This window comes from Mus musculus, chromosome X (assembly GCF_000001635.26).
Source record: "Mus musculus strain C57BL/6J chromosome X, GRCm38.p6 C57BL/6J".
NCBI lineage: Eukaryota > Metazoa > Chordata > Mammalia > Rodentia > Muridae > Mus > Mus musculus.
Genome location: NC_000086.7, coordinates 52,081,739 through 52,098,455, shown reverse-complemented (window position 1 = coordinate 52,098,455; position 16,717 = coordinate 52,081,739). Strand labels below are relative to the sequence as shown.

Sequence of the window (16,717 nt, the reverse complement as noted above, 5' to 3'; positions counted from 1 at the left end):
GTGTACGCCATATTGTCTTATCCATATAACCGATTCCGGATCTTGACTTTGCTTCTGGTGCCTCTTTTTGGTTTTTCGAGACAGGGTTTCTCTGTGTAGCCCTGGCCGTCCTGGAACTCACTCTGTAGACCAGGCTGGCCTCGAACTCAGAAATCCACCTGTCTCTGCCTCCCAAGTGCTGGGATTAAAGGTGTGCACCATCATGCCCAGCGCTTCTGGTGCCTCTTAAATGATTGTACTTGATTGCTATCTTCATGGTCATATGTACACATTACTCAACTATTGGGTATGGTTTTTCCTCCACATTTCTACTTTGTGTCAAAATAACTCTTTGTCACCTAGTACAAGTTGTCAGAAATGTGACTATATCTAAATTGTTGGCTGATTGGATTTTGTTGATATATACCTGTAATCTTAGTACTTGAGAGACAGAAACACTAGGATCAGAAGTTCAAGGTAATCCTTGGTGACACAGTTAGAGGCCACCTTCGGCTGTATAAGACCCCTTTTAACACCCGGATCAGCAATAACACACACACACACACACACACACACATATAGAATATATTTCTAAAGAACTTTATATCTCATGGGAAACAGTTAGTGTTTCTTTGAGAACCTGGTGCAAACTCATTGCCTCTTAACATTTACACTTAAAATCTATCCCATTTGTTCTCCTCAATACATTTCTTACCCTTAGCATTCAGTTTGCATCTCCTTTTCCAAGTGTGTTTGAACAGGCACTTTGCCTATGAGTAGAAAATGTGTGCTTTCCCAATCACATGGGGTGAGCCAACGGTTTCTTCTCCATTTAAGAACCCAAATTCTGAGGCTAGAGAGATGGCTCATTGGTTAAGAGCACTGATTGCTCTTTCAGAGGACCCTGGTTCAATTCCCAGCACCCACATAACAGCTCACAGCTGTCTGCAACTTCTGTTCCAGGGGGTCTGACATACATGCAGTCAAAATACCAGTGTACAGAAAAACTAAGTAAAGAACTCAACTGCTATTTACAGCATGTTCCATGGGAAGCTGAGTTGGCAGCATCTGAGAATAACTGAACATTCTATGCACCCGTTAGTGCATCAGTCAGTCTTTGGTAAGAGGAGTAGACAACAGATAAGCAAGAGAAAGAACCTGCTTCTACAGACTGTTCACTTCAAGTTGCTGTTACTCTGTTACAGGACTGAAGAGATTGCTAATATTCAATGCCTTCTTTTTAAAACATTGATTTCAACTGCCTTAAAAAAAAAGAACCAATAAACACTCAGCAAGATTTCATAGTAATTTCTTATGATTGTCTTTGGCTTTAAAAACTAAGGCATTTATATTAAGACCAAAGAGAAATTACATAGAGCTGGTATGATAAAAAAGTTTGGCTCTTTCGAGTGATTTTTTTTAATGCTGTAGAGTTCAGCTTTAAAAGCATGGTTCATTGAATCTCAATTCAAGCCTCCTAGGACAGGGCTGGGCCACAGTAGGAAAAAAAAATCAAGGGCCATGTACAAAGAGCAACTTCATTTAGTTGCTTCCTTAGAAAATCAAGAAAGTATTCAGCTCACCTGCTTTTTAAATGAGAACAAGGAACTCTGAACAAGTACTACAAAGAAAAAAATCAGCCTTTCTGTAATACATGCAGCTAAATAAGTGGGGTGTGGTAAAAAGAACAATAGGCAGAGTGAAGGCACGGTGAAAAGCAGACAGAACATATTAAAGCAATGTATGTACATATGGATGTGCATTCCGGATTGTGGAAGGAGGAGATCGAGTTGGGGAAATGGTAGCATGTGGGACAAATGACAGTTGGAGATCCTAGCTCCTATTTGTCTGGAAACTACTTGAATCCAGAAGCCTGTCCATCTTTTTTGTTGTTGTTGTTTTTTGGTTTTGGTGGTGGTGGTGATGAACAATGCTGAGTATAGTTTTGGGAATATGTATCCAGTAATGATTCTTTTAAAAAAATATTAGATTTATTTCCATACACACACACACACACACACACACACACACACACACACACATATATATATATGTTTTTGGCCTGCACATATGAATGTGTGCCACATGCATACCTTGTACCCACAGAGGTCAGAAGAAGGTATTAGATATCTTGGAACTGGAGTTAGAGGTAGGTGTGAGCCACCATGTGGATGCTGGGAACTGAACCTTGGCCCTCTGCAAGAACAGTCAGTGCTCTTAACCACTCAGCCATCTTTCCATCCCAGTGATGATTCTTTACGTAAGGTGTAATGAGAATTGCATGAGACCCTAGTATACATTGCTTGCATTGAGTGCTGTCTCCCACTGACTCTTTCCCAAATCAGCTCATTTGTGGCTGTGCTCTTGTAGCCTAAAGGAGTTATAACATCTTATTTAAATGAGAAATGTATAAGATGATCAGGTTTTAAAGGGAGGTCTTCAGGAAGAAAAGGCATTTCTCACTGAACACAGCAACATGTGAGCAGAAAACCATTCATATGTGCTCTGCCTTCCAGATAAGGCATTTTGCTGATTAAAGTGTAATTAGTCAGAGTTTTTTTTTTTCTGTTTTGTTTTGTTTTGTTTTACGTTTTCATCTCTTTGGTGATGGGGATTGATCCCAGAGCCTTACACATGCTAGGTAAACATTCTAACAGTGAGCCACATCCCTGACCATGAAATACTCAAGTTGAGGAGATCAAACAATGCCTGATAAGGGGAAAGAATACAGTGGGGGGGGGCACATAATGAGAAGGACAAACTTGTGTCAGGCAATGAGTTTGCCTTTGGCCATTCTCAAAAAAACTGATTGCTTCAGAGTTATGAAGAGAGTTATTCATAAAGGAAATGCAGATATCTATTTTGTTGCTACATTGAGAAAGGGGAGTTGAGATGGGTCTCACACAGTCCAAGCTGCTCTCTAATTCATTATGGCACCAAGGATGATGCTGTTCTAGAGGACCCATGGTTCAATTCCAAGTACCCACACAGAGGCTCACAAATATCTGTAACTTCAGTTCTAGGGTATCTAATACTTTTGGAGGGGCCTTCTGCAGGCACCTGGCACATACATGGTACACAGGCCCATATGCAGACAAACCACTTAAGATACATTGAAAAAAGTTTAAAAGTACTCAGTTTTATAAGACACATAAGCAAGCATCTGAAAGATGGCTCAGTGACTAAAGATAATACCAACACACACACACACACACACACACACACACACACACACACACACACACACACACATGGCCCAAGACACTAAATAAATAAGGGTAAAACTTCTTTTTTAAAAGAGCCTTATTGCTCTAGTGAGTTCTCCAAGATTCCTATTGGAACGCATCTATAATTCAAATGCACAAGACTGTGCTGTGGCCCTTTTCCACCTTGTTCTTCTCAGCAGCATTAACTGCTCTGTCCCTTAATCCTCAGTAGTCTCAGTATGTCTTAGGGTTTAATTTACAAGTATGTTTTAGATTATACATTTCTTAGAGCTTTTGGCCAAAATGTTAACTTAAATTTTCAAGGAGTGCTTTTTATAAATGGAGACAGAGTGTTGTGCAGAAGGCTATATACCCCAAAGAGTTAGTATTCTAAGAATGAGATCTCTCAGAGGAAGATGACATTGGCAATGAACATGTCCATGATTCTACCTTGTTGCTCTTCTTTACACAAGGTGCAAGCCTTTCTTACTAGTTAGCTGAGTCTTCCTGGAAAGATCGAACATGAAGGTACACGAATTGACTTTATTAGGCATTGCCCAAACTAATGTGTTCTCCACTGTTCAAGTATAAGCAGGCCCTCATAAGGTCCTGTTGAAGGTCTTGGTGGATGTGAGGAGGGTGGAGTGTGTGGGGTTTTATACTTCTCTTTGTAAACATTCAGCAAGGCTACTGGTAAAGCTGGAAGGGTGTGTTCTGTCCTCAGTGTAAAAAAACTCCTGTAGGCAAGTTTGAATTTCCCAATGTCTAGTGTTTTCATTGGAGAAGAAGGTTCCTTCCCAATTTCTCACTATGCTCTGCCTTCAAGATGCACGTGTTTGTGTGTGTGTGAGAGAGAGAGGAGGGGGAACTCCCACACACATGTCAATTGCTGAAGAAAGGGGTCTTTTGCTTTGGTAAGTTTTCATAGCACTCAGTAATTCAATAGATTATCCATTTTACTTGTGTGAACCTGCTAAGATTGGATAGACAATTGGACATGACGGTGTCTTCAATCCCAACATTTTGGATGCAAAGATAGGCAGATGAGTTTGAGGCTAGCATGATGATTTCCAGTTCATCCAGAGCCACGTGATTACCCTGTCTTAAAAAATGGATTGGATAGATATGGCTATTTTTCCAGACTCCTGATAATTTATTTTTGCCTTGAAAATTTTATACATGCCCAATGGAATATTTGTAAGGGCTTGAGAATAGACCAGGCTGGCTTTGAGCAGAGATCTGTCTGCTTCTGCCTTCTGAGTACTGGAATAATAAAAGTATAGTACTACATACTTGTGGGCCTTTATACTGTTTTATGTGTTTAGACTAGTAGAGGAACTTTCAAGCTTAAGAGCAGCAGACAGCAGGCTATCTCTGTTAATTATGTGTTCTGATACCAGCAACCTGTAATGGGGGGGGGGTTGGTTTTAAGGAAGGGGTTGCATTAAACTGAACCTTCGCAACCATAACCATTGCTTTGCTTTTACTAATGAGATCTGAGATATTCTATAACCTCAGCTCTAAACTCTGCTTCACAATCTTTAAATCGTTTTTTCCACTCAGTAAAGTTATCTATTATCCAAGGCTTTTAGAAATCACTAAAGAAACAATAGTTTCTAGATGGAGATTTGAAGCTTGTCCTTTAAGTAGTAACAGTCTCCATAACTTTTAACTGCAAATAATGACCAGGAATAGCTCTATTTCTCTATTTTTCCATTTCTGCATCTATCTCAGTCTATGTATGTGTGTATGTATCCATCCTAAGTATGTAATTATTTGTATCTATGCATTAATAGTCTAGTGTTAATCAGCTGATCAGCCAACACTATTTTATATTCAGATCCCCTGCCCAACCCCAACACTCCTTTTGTGTCTGTGTTAGGAAAAGACTTGTTTCATCAAAGTACACAAAGCCAAGCAATAGAAAGATACGTTTGTCATTCCGTGGCCCTTAGCTTCTTCAACACACCATTGTGAAGTTCCCATGTCTTCAGGGGACACATACCTGAGATTTCATTTTGAGATGAACTCTCCCCCTGTTATCTTCACCCCCTCCAGTAGTTGGGGCGCTTCAGGCTCAGACCCACATTCCTGAGATCTTGATTCTTTTCAGATCCTTCTTTGTTTTCCGGAAGTGGACAGCGACAGCAGAGCATCGGAACAAGTCATAGTGAGGGTTTCTACAGTTTTAACAAATCTGTAAATATTGAAATGACTCAAGTCATAGTACCTGATGTAGCTTAAATTTGAGCTTCACTGTACCTGTTTGGTCATTGTGAGGGATGAAGCTTTGGTTTCTTCAAAGCATAGTTTTCATTTGGTGGCTAAGGAAAACAAAGAGGAGAAGGCATAGAAGAACCTATTCAAACCCTTACCTCTAAATTATGGACAGAGTGTAGTTCTAAGAACATTGATACTTTATAGGCTAGGCTGCTAGGGAATGAGCCATCTGACACTTTTCTTAACTCTGGGTTATATCACTACATAAAGACCACATTTATTGGAAACCATTGGACTTTGAGAATCTAAGGAATATGTGACAACACACACAGTAGGTGGTTAGAGTCCAATAGCCTGCCTAGAAAGTGGCAAGACAAAGGAATCTTGGACATAGAGAATGGCCTGTGATCACTTCTTCAAGAATTAGCATAGATTCTGATTTTCCAGTATGAGTAGTTTGCCTCTGTGCTGACAACCCCTTAAACTTAAACCACTTTCATTTCAAATTTGAATTTTAAAATTCTTTGCTTTCCGTCAGTAGAGCTCATGTGTATAAATTTATGTTACTTTCTTACACTACAACAGAGACTTAGATATTTACTTAATTGATGATTGTTATCACAAATATTATAAATTCTTCTCTTCTTCTTGAAGTATAAACTCCCTTAAACATCCTTAAAGACATATCTTGTTTGCATGACTTACATACATGGTGTATCACAAAGAATCCTAAGGAATTCATTAAAGAGGTTTGTGTTGCTACCAAATGATGCTGTTCTTCTTGCCTCATACCAACTTTCCTGTGGCTAAGTCATCTTCCAGATTACAAAGCTCTTCTGGATTTTTTGGGGGGGAGGTGACTTTATTAGTTATTTTATTTTAATTTAGTTGATAAGTATACTAAATATATTTGATACTGCAGGTGAAAATTTTAATACAATGCATCACAACTTCCATTTTAATGCCAATTCTAAATATATAAGTTCATTAGGTTGTATAGAGGTTAGGTTTGGCTAATTTTGTGTGTCGTTTATTTATTTGTAAGCTTATTTTAACAATAAAGTTTTAGTTAAAAAAATTAGACAAAATAAAACCATCAACCCATGAGATCTTTCCCTTGTGCCATGTAACCTTATGCAACGCTTGAGCTTCAAGTGGCTTAAATGAAGTAGAATATGCATCGGCAATCAAGCTCTTCTCTCTTGAACCTGATGGATATTGGTGACATAGATTGTCTTTTTACCTTCCAGGTGACCATTTGAAGATCTGTCCCCAGGATTATACATGCTGTTCTCAAGAGATGGAAGAGAAGTACAGCCTGCAAAGTAAAGATGATTTCAAAACCGTGGTCAGCGAACAGTGCAACCATTTGCAAGCCATCTTTGCATCCCGTTACAAGAAGTTTGATGGTATGTGATCTAAGTTACATGGAAGAGCTGACAGTTATGTTTTTGTATGGTCAGTTCTCAGTTATCTTCGGTTCCCTGAGAACTTCAGTTTTCTTACCAGATGTGGTGCTGTGGTTGAAGTAGGCTTCTAGGGGCAAGTTAGCTAAGCAGTTTTACACAGGCATCTGTATCCTAGGCATTATGGAAATACGGACAAAGAGAGTTAAAAATAGATGGGGTTAATTTAAATGCTTTTCCTTTTCTTTCTTTGGGTGAATGCTCCATAGTGTTCTTGACGCAAGTAAAGACTTCCTAATAAGAAGCAGGCATCTCAAAACTCTTTAACTCTCTCACCCAATAGAGAGATTCTATAGATGCTGGACTTGATTTTAAATTTCAAAATGGATTGTCAGCTAGAATTCTTAGAATCTAACTAACCAAGATGCTCAGCTCTTGAGCATCTGTGCAGCCTGTAACCTGGAAATGGCTATGAGTCTGTGGTCTTCACTAAGCCTGTTTCCCTCTCCAGGATCATTATTAGCTGAGGTTTGGTGTAGTCTTTCCCTGGAAAACTACAGCCGAACTCTAAACCCTCTCACATGTATACTTCATTTAATAGAGAGGAAGTCAGCAGATGAGAGGCACTTCAAGCCCTACCTGAGTCCACACTACAGATAACAGATGCAAAACTATATACTATGTGGTCTCAAACACCCCAGGATTCCTTTCTGTGATGTTACTCACTCATGATCGTTGTGAAGTAGACTTGATTTTAATCAGAGCAATTTGCTTTGTGCCTGTTTTAAAGGCCATTCTAATTACATAGTACCTTTGAAGCAGGCTTTTCTTGACATTCTGCGTGGTGAAGTAGTACACAGCAAATTTTCTAGATGTGAAATGTCTTTGAGTTTCCCTGCAAAGGGCTGTTACCATGGTGAGAAGTTAGACTAAATTAGATTTGATATAGCTGATAAGACACTCCCCAGCTGTAGAACAGGTTATATTTCAGGCATTTATTTTGAGAGTTATTATTTGAAATTTTTATTTTTTGTAACCAGTTTAGTAAGTATTAAGCAAGCTGTCCAGGCAAGAACTATAACACATTTAATTTGTAATGTAGTTGAACTCAAATACTGCCTGGATATTATAGTATATGCAACTGATTCTACTCATTGTTTCAAGTACACTGTGTGCAATATGTACTTGGTCTTATTTTTGCATGCTGAGACTGGGAAAGGAACCCAGGATATCACACAGGCTACACATGGCCTCAACTACTGACCTACACCTCTAGTCTTTGTGGTCTTAGTTCTGTCTCCTTTACCTGGATGAGCGAGAATAAATATATGTATTTTTATATCCTCTTGATTAACCTGACCCTGGCATGTGTAGCTCTTTCTGTTAAATACTTTGTGCTAATAATTGAGAAGATAGAAATTATTGGCAGGTACAATGCTAGATCCCACCTGTGTCTAGGTCACTGTTACTTTTATTATTGAAAACAATGATTCATTCATACTCTCATTCCCTGTCCATTCTGAGTTCATCTAATTTTTCTATTTTTGAGAGGGAGACCTGTGATTTGCGATTTTGCTTTAGCTTCCCCAGTGCTATATACCTTTCACTAGGTCCACTGGTCTGTTGGAAGCCATTGGGCTATGAGAAAATGAGGAATAGGTGTGCACTACCATGCCCAGAAACAGTGAATGTCTCTTGACTCTGGCATATTTGAGAGGTGAGTGCTTTAAAAATAACCACATGGGACTTTCATACCCATATTAGAAAGGAAACTGTAATCTGGCTCTTGTTGACAGCATGATGCTGTGAAGTTCAACTTGTTTCCAAGACACAAGCCCATCTTCTCTAAGTTACCTCGTTTCTCATTTCATTTTTAAAGGGAAGACATCTGAGGGTTAATATAAAGCATTTCATATAGGCTTCAGCTTGAGGGTGGAGAGAAAGAGAAAGGTGCTCAGCAGAAAGGAAGACTCATCCAAGAGCATAGGTGTGGGCTTCTCAAAGAGAAAGTTGTAGAATATAACACATACCCAACTCTGGGTATAGACTTGGTACACATATCTTTCTCTGGAGTAGAGCCCAATGTTACTGCCTATAGGTCTGCTAGTTTAGCTGTTTTCCCCTTCCCTCCCCATGAATTTGTAGCAGTATACTACGTAGCATGATTACAATGTGCAAGCTTTCTTTTAAAGAAAGCTATATAGAGAGCTATTACCAGTAAGTGTTAACATATGCTTGTTTTTTTTAAATATAGAAACAATTGTTCTCATTTAATAAATACATTAAAATGGTACCTTTATCAGTTCCAAAGCATACTCAAAAATTATTATAAAAGCTCATGCGTATGTCTTCTGGCTCTAATTTAAAACGTGGCAAAGACAATAAAGTTAATGAGTACCAATTAAAATTTGTTGTAAGCCGCTGAAATCTGTTTGGTCTGGAGATCAGAACAGAGCTGGAATACTGTACACATTTTAAGTTTTCTGATACAATTTTCTGTAATAAAACATCAGCTGTCTGGTACTTAGCAATCCTTTAGTGGGTGATGCATCAGTTGTTTGGCTGATGGATATATTTTTAAAAGATCCAGGATGTTGAGTAAAGCTCTTTAGGGTTATTTCAATTCTCAGAAGTCCAAAGGTGGGATCAAAGAATTGTCCAAACTCTGATTTAAAAAGAAGAGAAACCTGTCTTTGATGTAAATGGAGAAGCAGCAACTGGACAAAGAAACAAGATGGTGGCTGGGGAACAAAGAAGGATAGCAAAGTTACTCACAACACCCACCTGGAGATATATAGTGAGGAAATAGCAAAATGATGGAAGGCAAATAGCAAAAACAACCAGACAAAACCAAACAAAGCATAGCAATAGGTCCATTAACTTCCAAAGAACATCTGGCTGTGTCCAAGCCTAAAATGCAGACTCACAGAGATGATTTTGAGCCCTGGCAACTTTCTGTGTTCTCAAAATGTATGAGTGTGCACGAGGTTAGAAATGGCCTTAGTTGCCTCAGGTTTTGTTCATTCTGACTCCATTGCAAGTGAGTGCTGTAGTACCTGCTCTGGCAATAATGGACTTAGCAAATGTGAATGACAAATCCTTTTGCCTATTTCTTTGTCTCTAAGGATTTGGGGGGAGGCTGGTTGAGTTTTGTTTGTTTGGTGGTTTTTATTTATTTTTTCTTTATTTTTTTGCTTCCATACTTTCCATTTTCTGCTGTTTTGTGTGTCTCAAGTAAATACAAAGTTTATAAGTGGATTTGTACATTCAAAGCAGTGCCTGTATGTTTTCAGAGCTAGGTAAATTCAAGAAAACACCTCATTTGGCAATACCTCCATGTAGTACTTTCAACCAGTTTCTTGGGTTTATTTTAAAATATTAAACTTTTATTAATAATAACAATAATAAGTATTCTTTTGTGTGTGTTCACATGGTGTGTTCATTGCACAGGGTGTGTTGATGTCAGGCATCGACTTTCAGGAGTCAGTTGTCTGTTTATATTGTAGGTTTTCAGGATCAGACTCAGCTCATAACTACTGAGCCTGTGTCACTGGGCCGCTTATGCTTTCAGTATGTGCCTCTGGGCGTGAGGACTGGCTTCTGTAGTTTTCTGTCCTACAGGCTTTTTTGTCAACTCTTTATCTTAAAATGGTCCTTGAGTTAGAGCGTTAGAGTGACAGGGGTAGCTGCTCCCCCTCTTGGCCAGTCGTGGGAATTTTTTGGTAATAAAACTGCTAATTAGCTGAAGCAGTTGTCTCATGAATATGCTAATCAGCCAGTGAAGTGGGTATTGGGAGAATTACTTGGCAAGGGGAATGGAAATAGAACTGGAGCATAATCCATGTTTGGGGACTACAACATAAAGACCCATCCCCAAAGGTCGGCCGTTTTGTGAGACTCATTGTTTTTAAAAGAAACATGGGTTATTAAGGTGATCAAAGCTGCTGTGTTAAATACGTTTCTGGATTACATAATAAAATGATATAATAACCACAAAGAAACACAACTGCTAAACAACTCCCTGAATTAAACTATTTGCTAGATATTTTGCACATTAAATCGTAAGGATCTAAAGATGTCACCTGATACTCATCTATTGGGAAAACTCTTGTCATTTTAGGAGGAAATTAAGCTACTTTGATTGGGAGGCAGAACACAACGAATTGTCAGCCTGAATTCTGCAGCAGGACCCTTTGTGACCTGGGGCAATTAACTGGGTCTCAGTTTTCCCATCCATAAAATGAGGGGGTTGAGCAAGATGCTCCCTCAAAACCCTTTCAAATTCTAAAAATTCTGTGAATCTTTTAAATATGGGACTAGACCAGCTGCTTTAGTGAAAGGTCCTATAAGATGTTAATTAGCCATCTGTATGGTACCCTCTTTTTCATAACCCTCAACTACTTTCCCCAGGTCTTTCTTTGGAAACTCTCCCGTGAGCCCACAGCTTGTTAACTTGAATAATAGTAGAAAATTTCTAAATTAGCTTAAAATGCACATAAAAGACATAATTGTCCATCCCATCTCTCGGCCTGCACTGTGTAAGCTAGAGTGGCCCCCGCCACTCTCATTGTGCTTATCTCGCACAGGCATGACACGAAACACTCCAGACTTAGCTAAAGCTGTGTTTTAATCACTGTAGTTCATTCATACCAGTCATTATTTCATTAAGCCAATAAGAAAAACCAGTGTGGAGACTCGGGGCTGAAGGCATTTGAAGTCATAGGCCTCTGAAAGTAATGACCTCAATGAAAGCGAGCTGTCTATTCACCTTCAGTGACAGATACATTTAGGTGAGCTTCATGGCCATTAGCGAAGTTGAAATTTCTAGAATTTTCCTAGCCCTGATCTTAACTATATTTTAACTTCATGAATTTGTTATTAGGGTGAAGAGTTTGTTGCTTACACATAATTAATAAAGATCTTGTTTTAGGTTTGGAAAAAAACCCTGACTCATTTTGAATATTATAGAAATACATATAGTAACACAAACACAGATGGTTAATTTTGTTTGCTTTTGTTTTTGGAGAAAGGTTCACTGTATAGATCAGGGTGGTCTTGAAGTCACAGGGCCCACCTGTGATGAAAGGAGTCCATGACCACTGCTTGAGTTTTTAAAGATATTATTATTATTATTATTTTGGTTTTTTGAGACAGGGTTTCTCTGTAGAGCCCTGGCTATTCTGGAACTCACTGTGTAGATAAGGCTGGCCTTGAACTCAGAAATCCACCTGCCTCTGCCTCCCAAGTGCAGGGATTAAAGGCGTGCGCCACCACTGCCCAGCTTATTTTTAATTATTTTTATTAATTATTATATGTATGTGTTTTTGTGTGAGTATATGTGTAGGGGTGCAGGTGCCCAAGGAGGCCAGACAAGAGCTTCAGATGCCCTGGAGGTAGAATTATAGGCTGCTGGGAGACACTTCGTGTGAATGCTGGCCATTGAACTCGGATCCTCTGCAAGAGCAGTGTGTATGCTTAATAGCTGAGCCATTTCCCGACCCCCTAGATTGGTTTTTAATCTTCACTTCAGATTTCAATCCTTAAGACTTTAAAACAAGTATTGCTGTTTGAAACCTCATTACAGTGTGTTGGGCAACAATTCACAGGCAGAGTAGCCACAAAGTACAAAGAAAGACATGAAGCCATCTGGCCTATTTAAAAATGCATTGTCCTAGATCACACTAACTGCCTTTGATTTCTTTGGAATGCACTGCTATTTTTCTCATTTTCTTTTCCATCCATGTGACACGGACCTGTGTAGTTTTGCTAAACACTTTAAACGGATTTACTTGTTAATATTTATTTATTTATTTATTTATTTATTTATTTTCGAGACAGGGTTTCTCTGTATAGCCCTTGTTGTCCTGGAACTCACTCTGTAGACCAGGCTGGCCTCGAACTCAGAAATCCGCCTGCCTCTGCCTCCCGAGTGCTGGGATTAAAGGTGTGCACCACCACGCCCTGCTGTTAATTTTTATTTTATGTGTTTGTATGAGAGTGTGCATTCAAATGATTTGTATCAAGTGCATGTCTGATATCCATGGAGGTAAGAAGAAGTCATCAGAAGTCATCTCCTGGAAGGTGTGAGCCACCACGTGGGTGCTGGGAACTGAACCCTGATCTTCTGCAAGAGTTACAAGTGCTCTTAACTGCTTATCCATCTATGCCCTAACTTTTAAAAAATTTATTTATTCATCTACTTATTTAATGTATGTAAGTGCTCTATCTGCATGCACACCTGCACCCCGGAGGGGGGTGGTGCATTAGGTCTCATTATGGATGGTTGTGAGCCACCACGTGGTTGTTGGGATTTGAACTCAGGACCTCTGGAAGTGCAGTCAGTGCTCTTAACCGCTATGCCATCTCTCCAGACCCCACCCCCTAACACTTTTTCAATATATGTGTGATACTTGATGTGAATGAATAAGTACATTTTGGTATTAGTCATTTTTTCCCCTGCCTTTTGAATTGTTCTCTGAGATGGAAGCATTTTCTGTGGTTTTAGTTATCTCATTGGATTGAAAGGGTATGTGCAGTTCCCGCAGAATCCACAACAATGCTAGTTGAGGCTCTGCACTTAGCTTTGACTTCTCTTGAAGACATAGCATCAGGAAGAAGTTACTGATCTGGTTGGAGATAAGCATAAGCTTTTGACTTCACTATTTGTTGTGTACTGAGCCTGGGGATTTGAAATGTTGTCACTCATCCCAGCTGTCTCTTATGTGTCTGCCTGTCCAGGTAAAGAAAGAGCTTATTTGAGCTATTACAGGATCCAGTTGTTTAATTGAGAGAATTCCCAGACTAGTCATGATTTAGGCCATTCTTGTTCATTGGTCCAGCCCATCTTCATCATCCTCCCTCTTGGGAGAATTAATGGAGCAATGAGAACTTAGAATTAAACATGACTCAAATATATAGTGTAATTCATGGGCACACCTTTCAGGTGATTGATGTAGCGACAGTGTTAGAAGTCTTAAATATATTCATATCCTTTGACTTAGTAATTGACTGCTAGCTATGTATTCTAAGGAATGGAAGAAGCTCATAAAGATTAGTGTAAGATATTAATAGGATGCACATCACAGTATTAATTAGAATACTAAAATATTGGAAATTAGCCAAAATGTTACATGTGGGAGAAATAGTCTTCCTCAAGAAAGAGCACACCAATTGGTTATCTAATACCAAATGATTAACCCTGAAAACACACGTATAAGTAATATTATACAGACTGAGCAGGTTATATTTAGGAATATATATTATATTATATTATACTTGTATATGTATCCACATATACAAATTAAATGCATGTAACAACAATTAATGAAAAAAAGAGTCCATGAATATGAAAGATAACAAGGGAGGGTATATGGGGGGCTTGGAGGGAGGAAAAGAAAGGGGCAAATGATATAATTTTACTATAATCTCACAAAAGAAATACTTCAAAAAATTAAATGTTTACCTTAAAAACAATGCCTCTGAAGAACCTTTAATCACATAGGAAGTGTTAACTATATAATATTACATGACAGAAATGTGGGGGCCCTAGTCTCTCTATCATGTGATACTATTTATTTTCATGGGAGAAAAGACAAAAGGAACTCAGCAAGCGGCTGGAGCTTTCTTTCAGTTGTGGAGTTACAGGTAATTGGGGCCTTCTCCATACCTATCATAATTTTCAAATTGCTACAGTGAAAAACATTCTGTTCTGCAAAAGAAGCGCTTTTCCTAGTGGAAAAAAATAGACCCCCGTTGGTCTTTTTAAAATGATGTTTTTCTTTGTTGTCACTGTTCACTGTAGACAATTTGGGAAGAAGCAAAAAAAAAAAAAAAAAAAAAAAAAAAAAAAAAAAAAAAAAAAGCATTGAAGCCTCCACTGATGAAACTGAGTAAAAGAAACTAAAACCCCTTTTGAATACAGGAAGGAATACTGCTTTTCTGATCATAAAATACTGTGAGGGGGAAGGGACCCCAGTCCACTGTTGTAGGCATTGTAAGAGTGGCACAGCAAAGTGCAATAGAGTAGATCTATCGTGTGGTCTAGCAGTTCCACTGCTGAAGGGAGAACCAACAGAAATGAAAGCAATCTCTTAAAGTCACACTGCCCATACTGTTAACAGTGGCCAGAGTGTAGATTCAACTTGTCTGTCAACTGACTGATTAGTGGAAGAAGACAATATGATGTACACATACAGAATATGAGTCAGCCATAAGAAGGAAATCCTAACATTTGTGACAACGTGGAAGTACTACATAAGCCTTTAAAAGCTCACAGAATTTGTGAGTAGATTCATGGGGGGGGGGTGGGAGGAGTAGAAGGGAGGAGAATTGGGAGAAGGTTGGCCATGGGTTACTTGTTGAGTAGAGGAGTAAGCTCTGGTGTGCTGTTGCCAAATAGATGTACCATAGACACCAGGAATGTATTGGGTATCTCAAAATAGAAGTGAAGAATTTAAATACACTTGCCAAAAGAATTGACAAAAGTTTAAGGTGACAGGTATATTAAACCCCCAAATTGATCATTACCTAATGCATTTGTGAATCAAAATATCACTCTTACTTCATGAATTTGTAGAAATGTTATGTAAATCTAAAAAAAAAAATTGAATGCTGGAGCTGGAGAGATGGCTCAGCAGTAAAGAAAACTGACTGCTCTTCCAGAGGTCTTGAGTTTAATTCCCAGCAACCACATGGTGGCTCACCACCATCTGTAATGGGATCTGATGCCACCTTCTGGTGTGTCTAAAGACAGTGACAGTGACAGTGTACTCATTCATATATATGAGAATGTCATTGAAATTTTTGAGGAGACAGAAATTTGAGAGACATTGAAAAAAATCATCTTTGATCATTAACATTCCACCATCACCACTGTAGCTACGTCATCCTTTTTTGTGTGTCAACACAAATCACACATACATACATGAAAGTAGAATCACTAAATGACTTGGTGCCCTGTTTTTTCTTGACATGAGATCATGAATGTATGTGTGTCTATACATGAATGTATGTGTGTATATGTATGGGTTTGTGAAGCCATATGACAACCTGTTGAATGATGGACACAGATTGTACATTAGAATGCTTGCTGTGGTTCCTGTAGCTTCCTTACTTACTTATGTATGCCCAAAGCCTTCTCTGTGGGGCTGCAGGGTACAAAGAAATATGAGAGTGCTATATCCCAAGTGGCTAGCTCTGTAAACTGAACAATACCAGCAGAACTACTAAGTACATAGTACCCAGAACTACTAAGTACATAGTACCCAGTCTAAATCACTGGCCACACAAAAAAAAATCAAGATCCATAAGAGAATAAATACTCTTTATTTTCTCCCTAGGAGAAGTCATTAATAAAATTAACCTTTGAGAGAAAAGACTGACCCTTTGGCAGGATCCCCTAGTACCCTTTGATATGATAACAGCCCCAAATGAGGACTACAGCTGGCAGTTGTCCTGCCAACTTAGGGGTAGCCTATTAATTTACTATCTCCTGCTAAACATGAGTTGGGTATGTGACCTTTTAGTACCCCCATGCTCTCTCACATGCTCTCCGGGAGTGACATGGCACAGCAGAGGAAAGTGTCTGCTACACACTTTCAGGCTACCAGATTATAGGAGGAGATAGCCACAAAGCCAGCAGTTCACATTGTCAGGAAAATGCTTTCTGTTTCTCCTTCTCTCTCCATTCATAGATGCCCATCTTAGCTGCTCTTCATTACATACTTGCTTGCAGTGAAAGATGGGATAGACTGCTTGTCTTAGTTAGGGTTTTACTGCTGTGAACAGACATCATGACCAAGGCAAGTCTTATAAAAACAGCATTTAATTGGGGCTGGCTTACAGGTTCAGAGGTTCAGTCCATTATCATCAAGGTGGGAGCATGGCAGTATCCAGGCAGGCATGGCA

General features: G+C 39.0%; 1 protein-coding gene across 2 annotated transcripts in view; it reads left to right on the top strand.

The window, feature by feature from the left end:
- Positions 1 to 16,717, top strand: part of Gpc4 (glypican 4) — a 113,917-nt gene that overhangs the window by 66,468 nt on the left and 30,732 nt on the right. For both annotated transcript variants that reach the window (XM_011250978.3, NM_008150.2), the window contains exon 2: positions 6,656 to 6,814. In XM_011250978.3, coding sequence (XP_011249280.1) covers positions 6,656 to 6,814 — 159 coding nt within the window. The remainder of the gene's footprint in view (positions 1 to 6,655; positions 6,815 to 16,717) is intronic.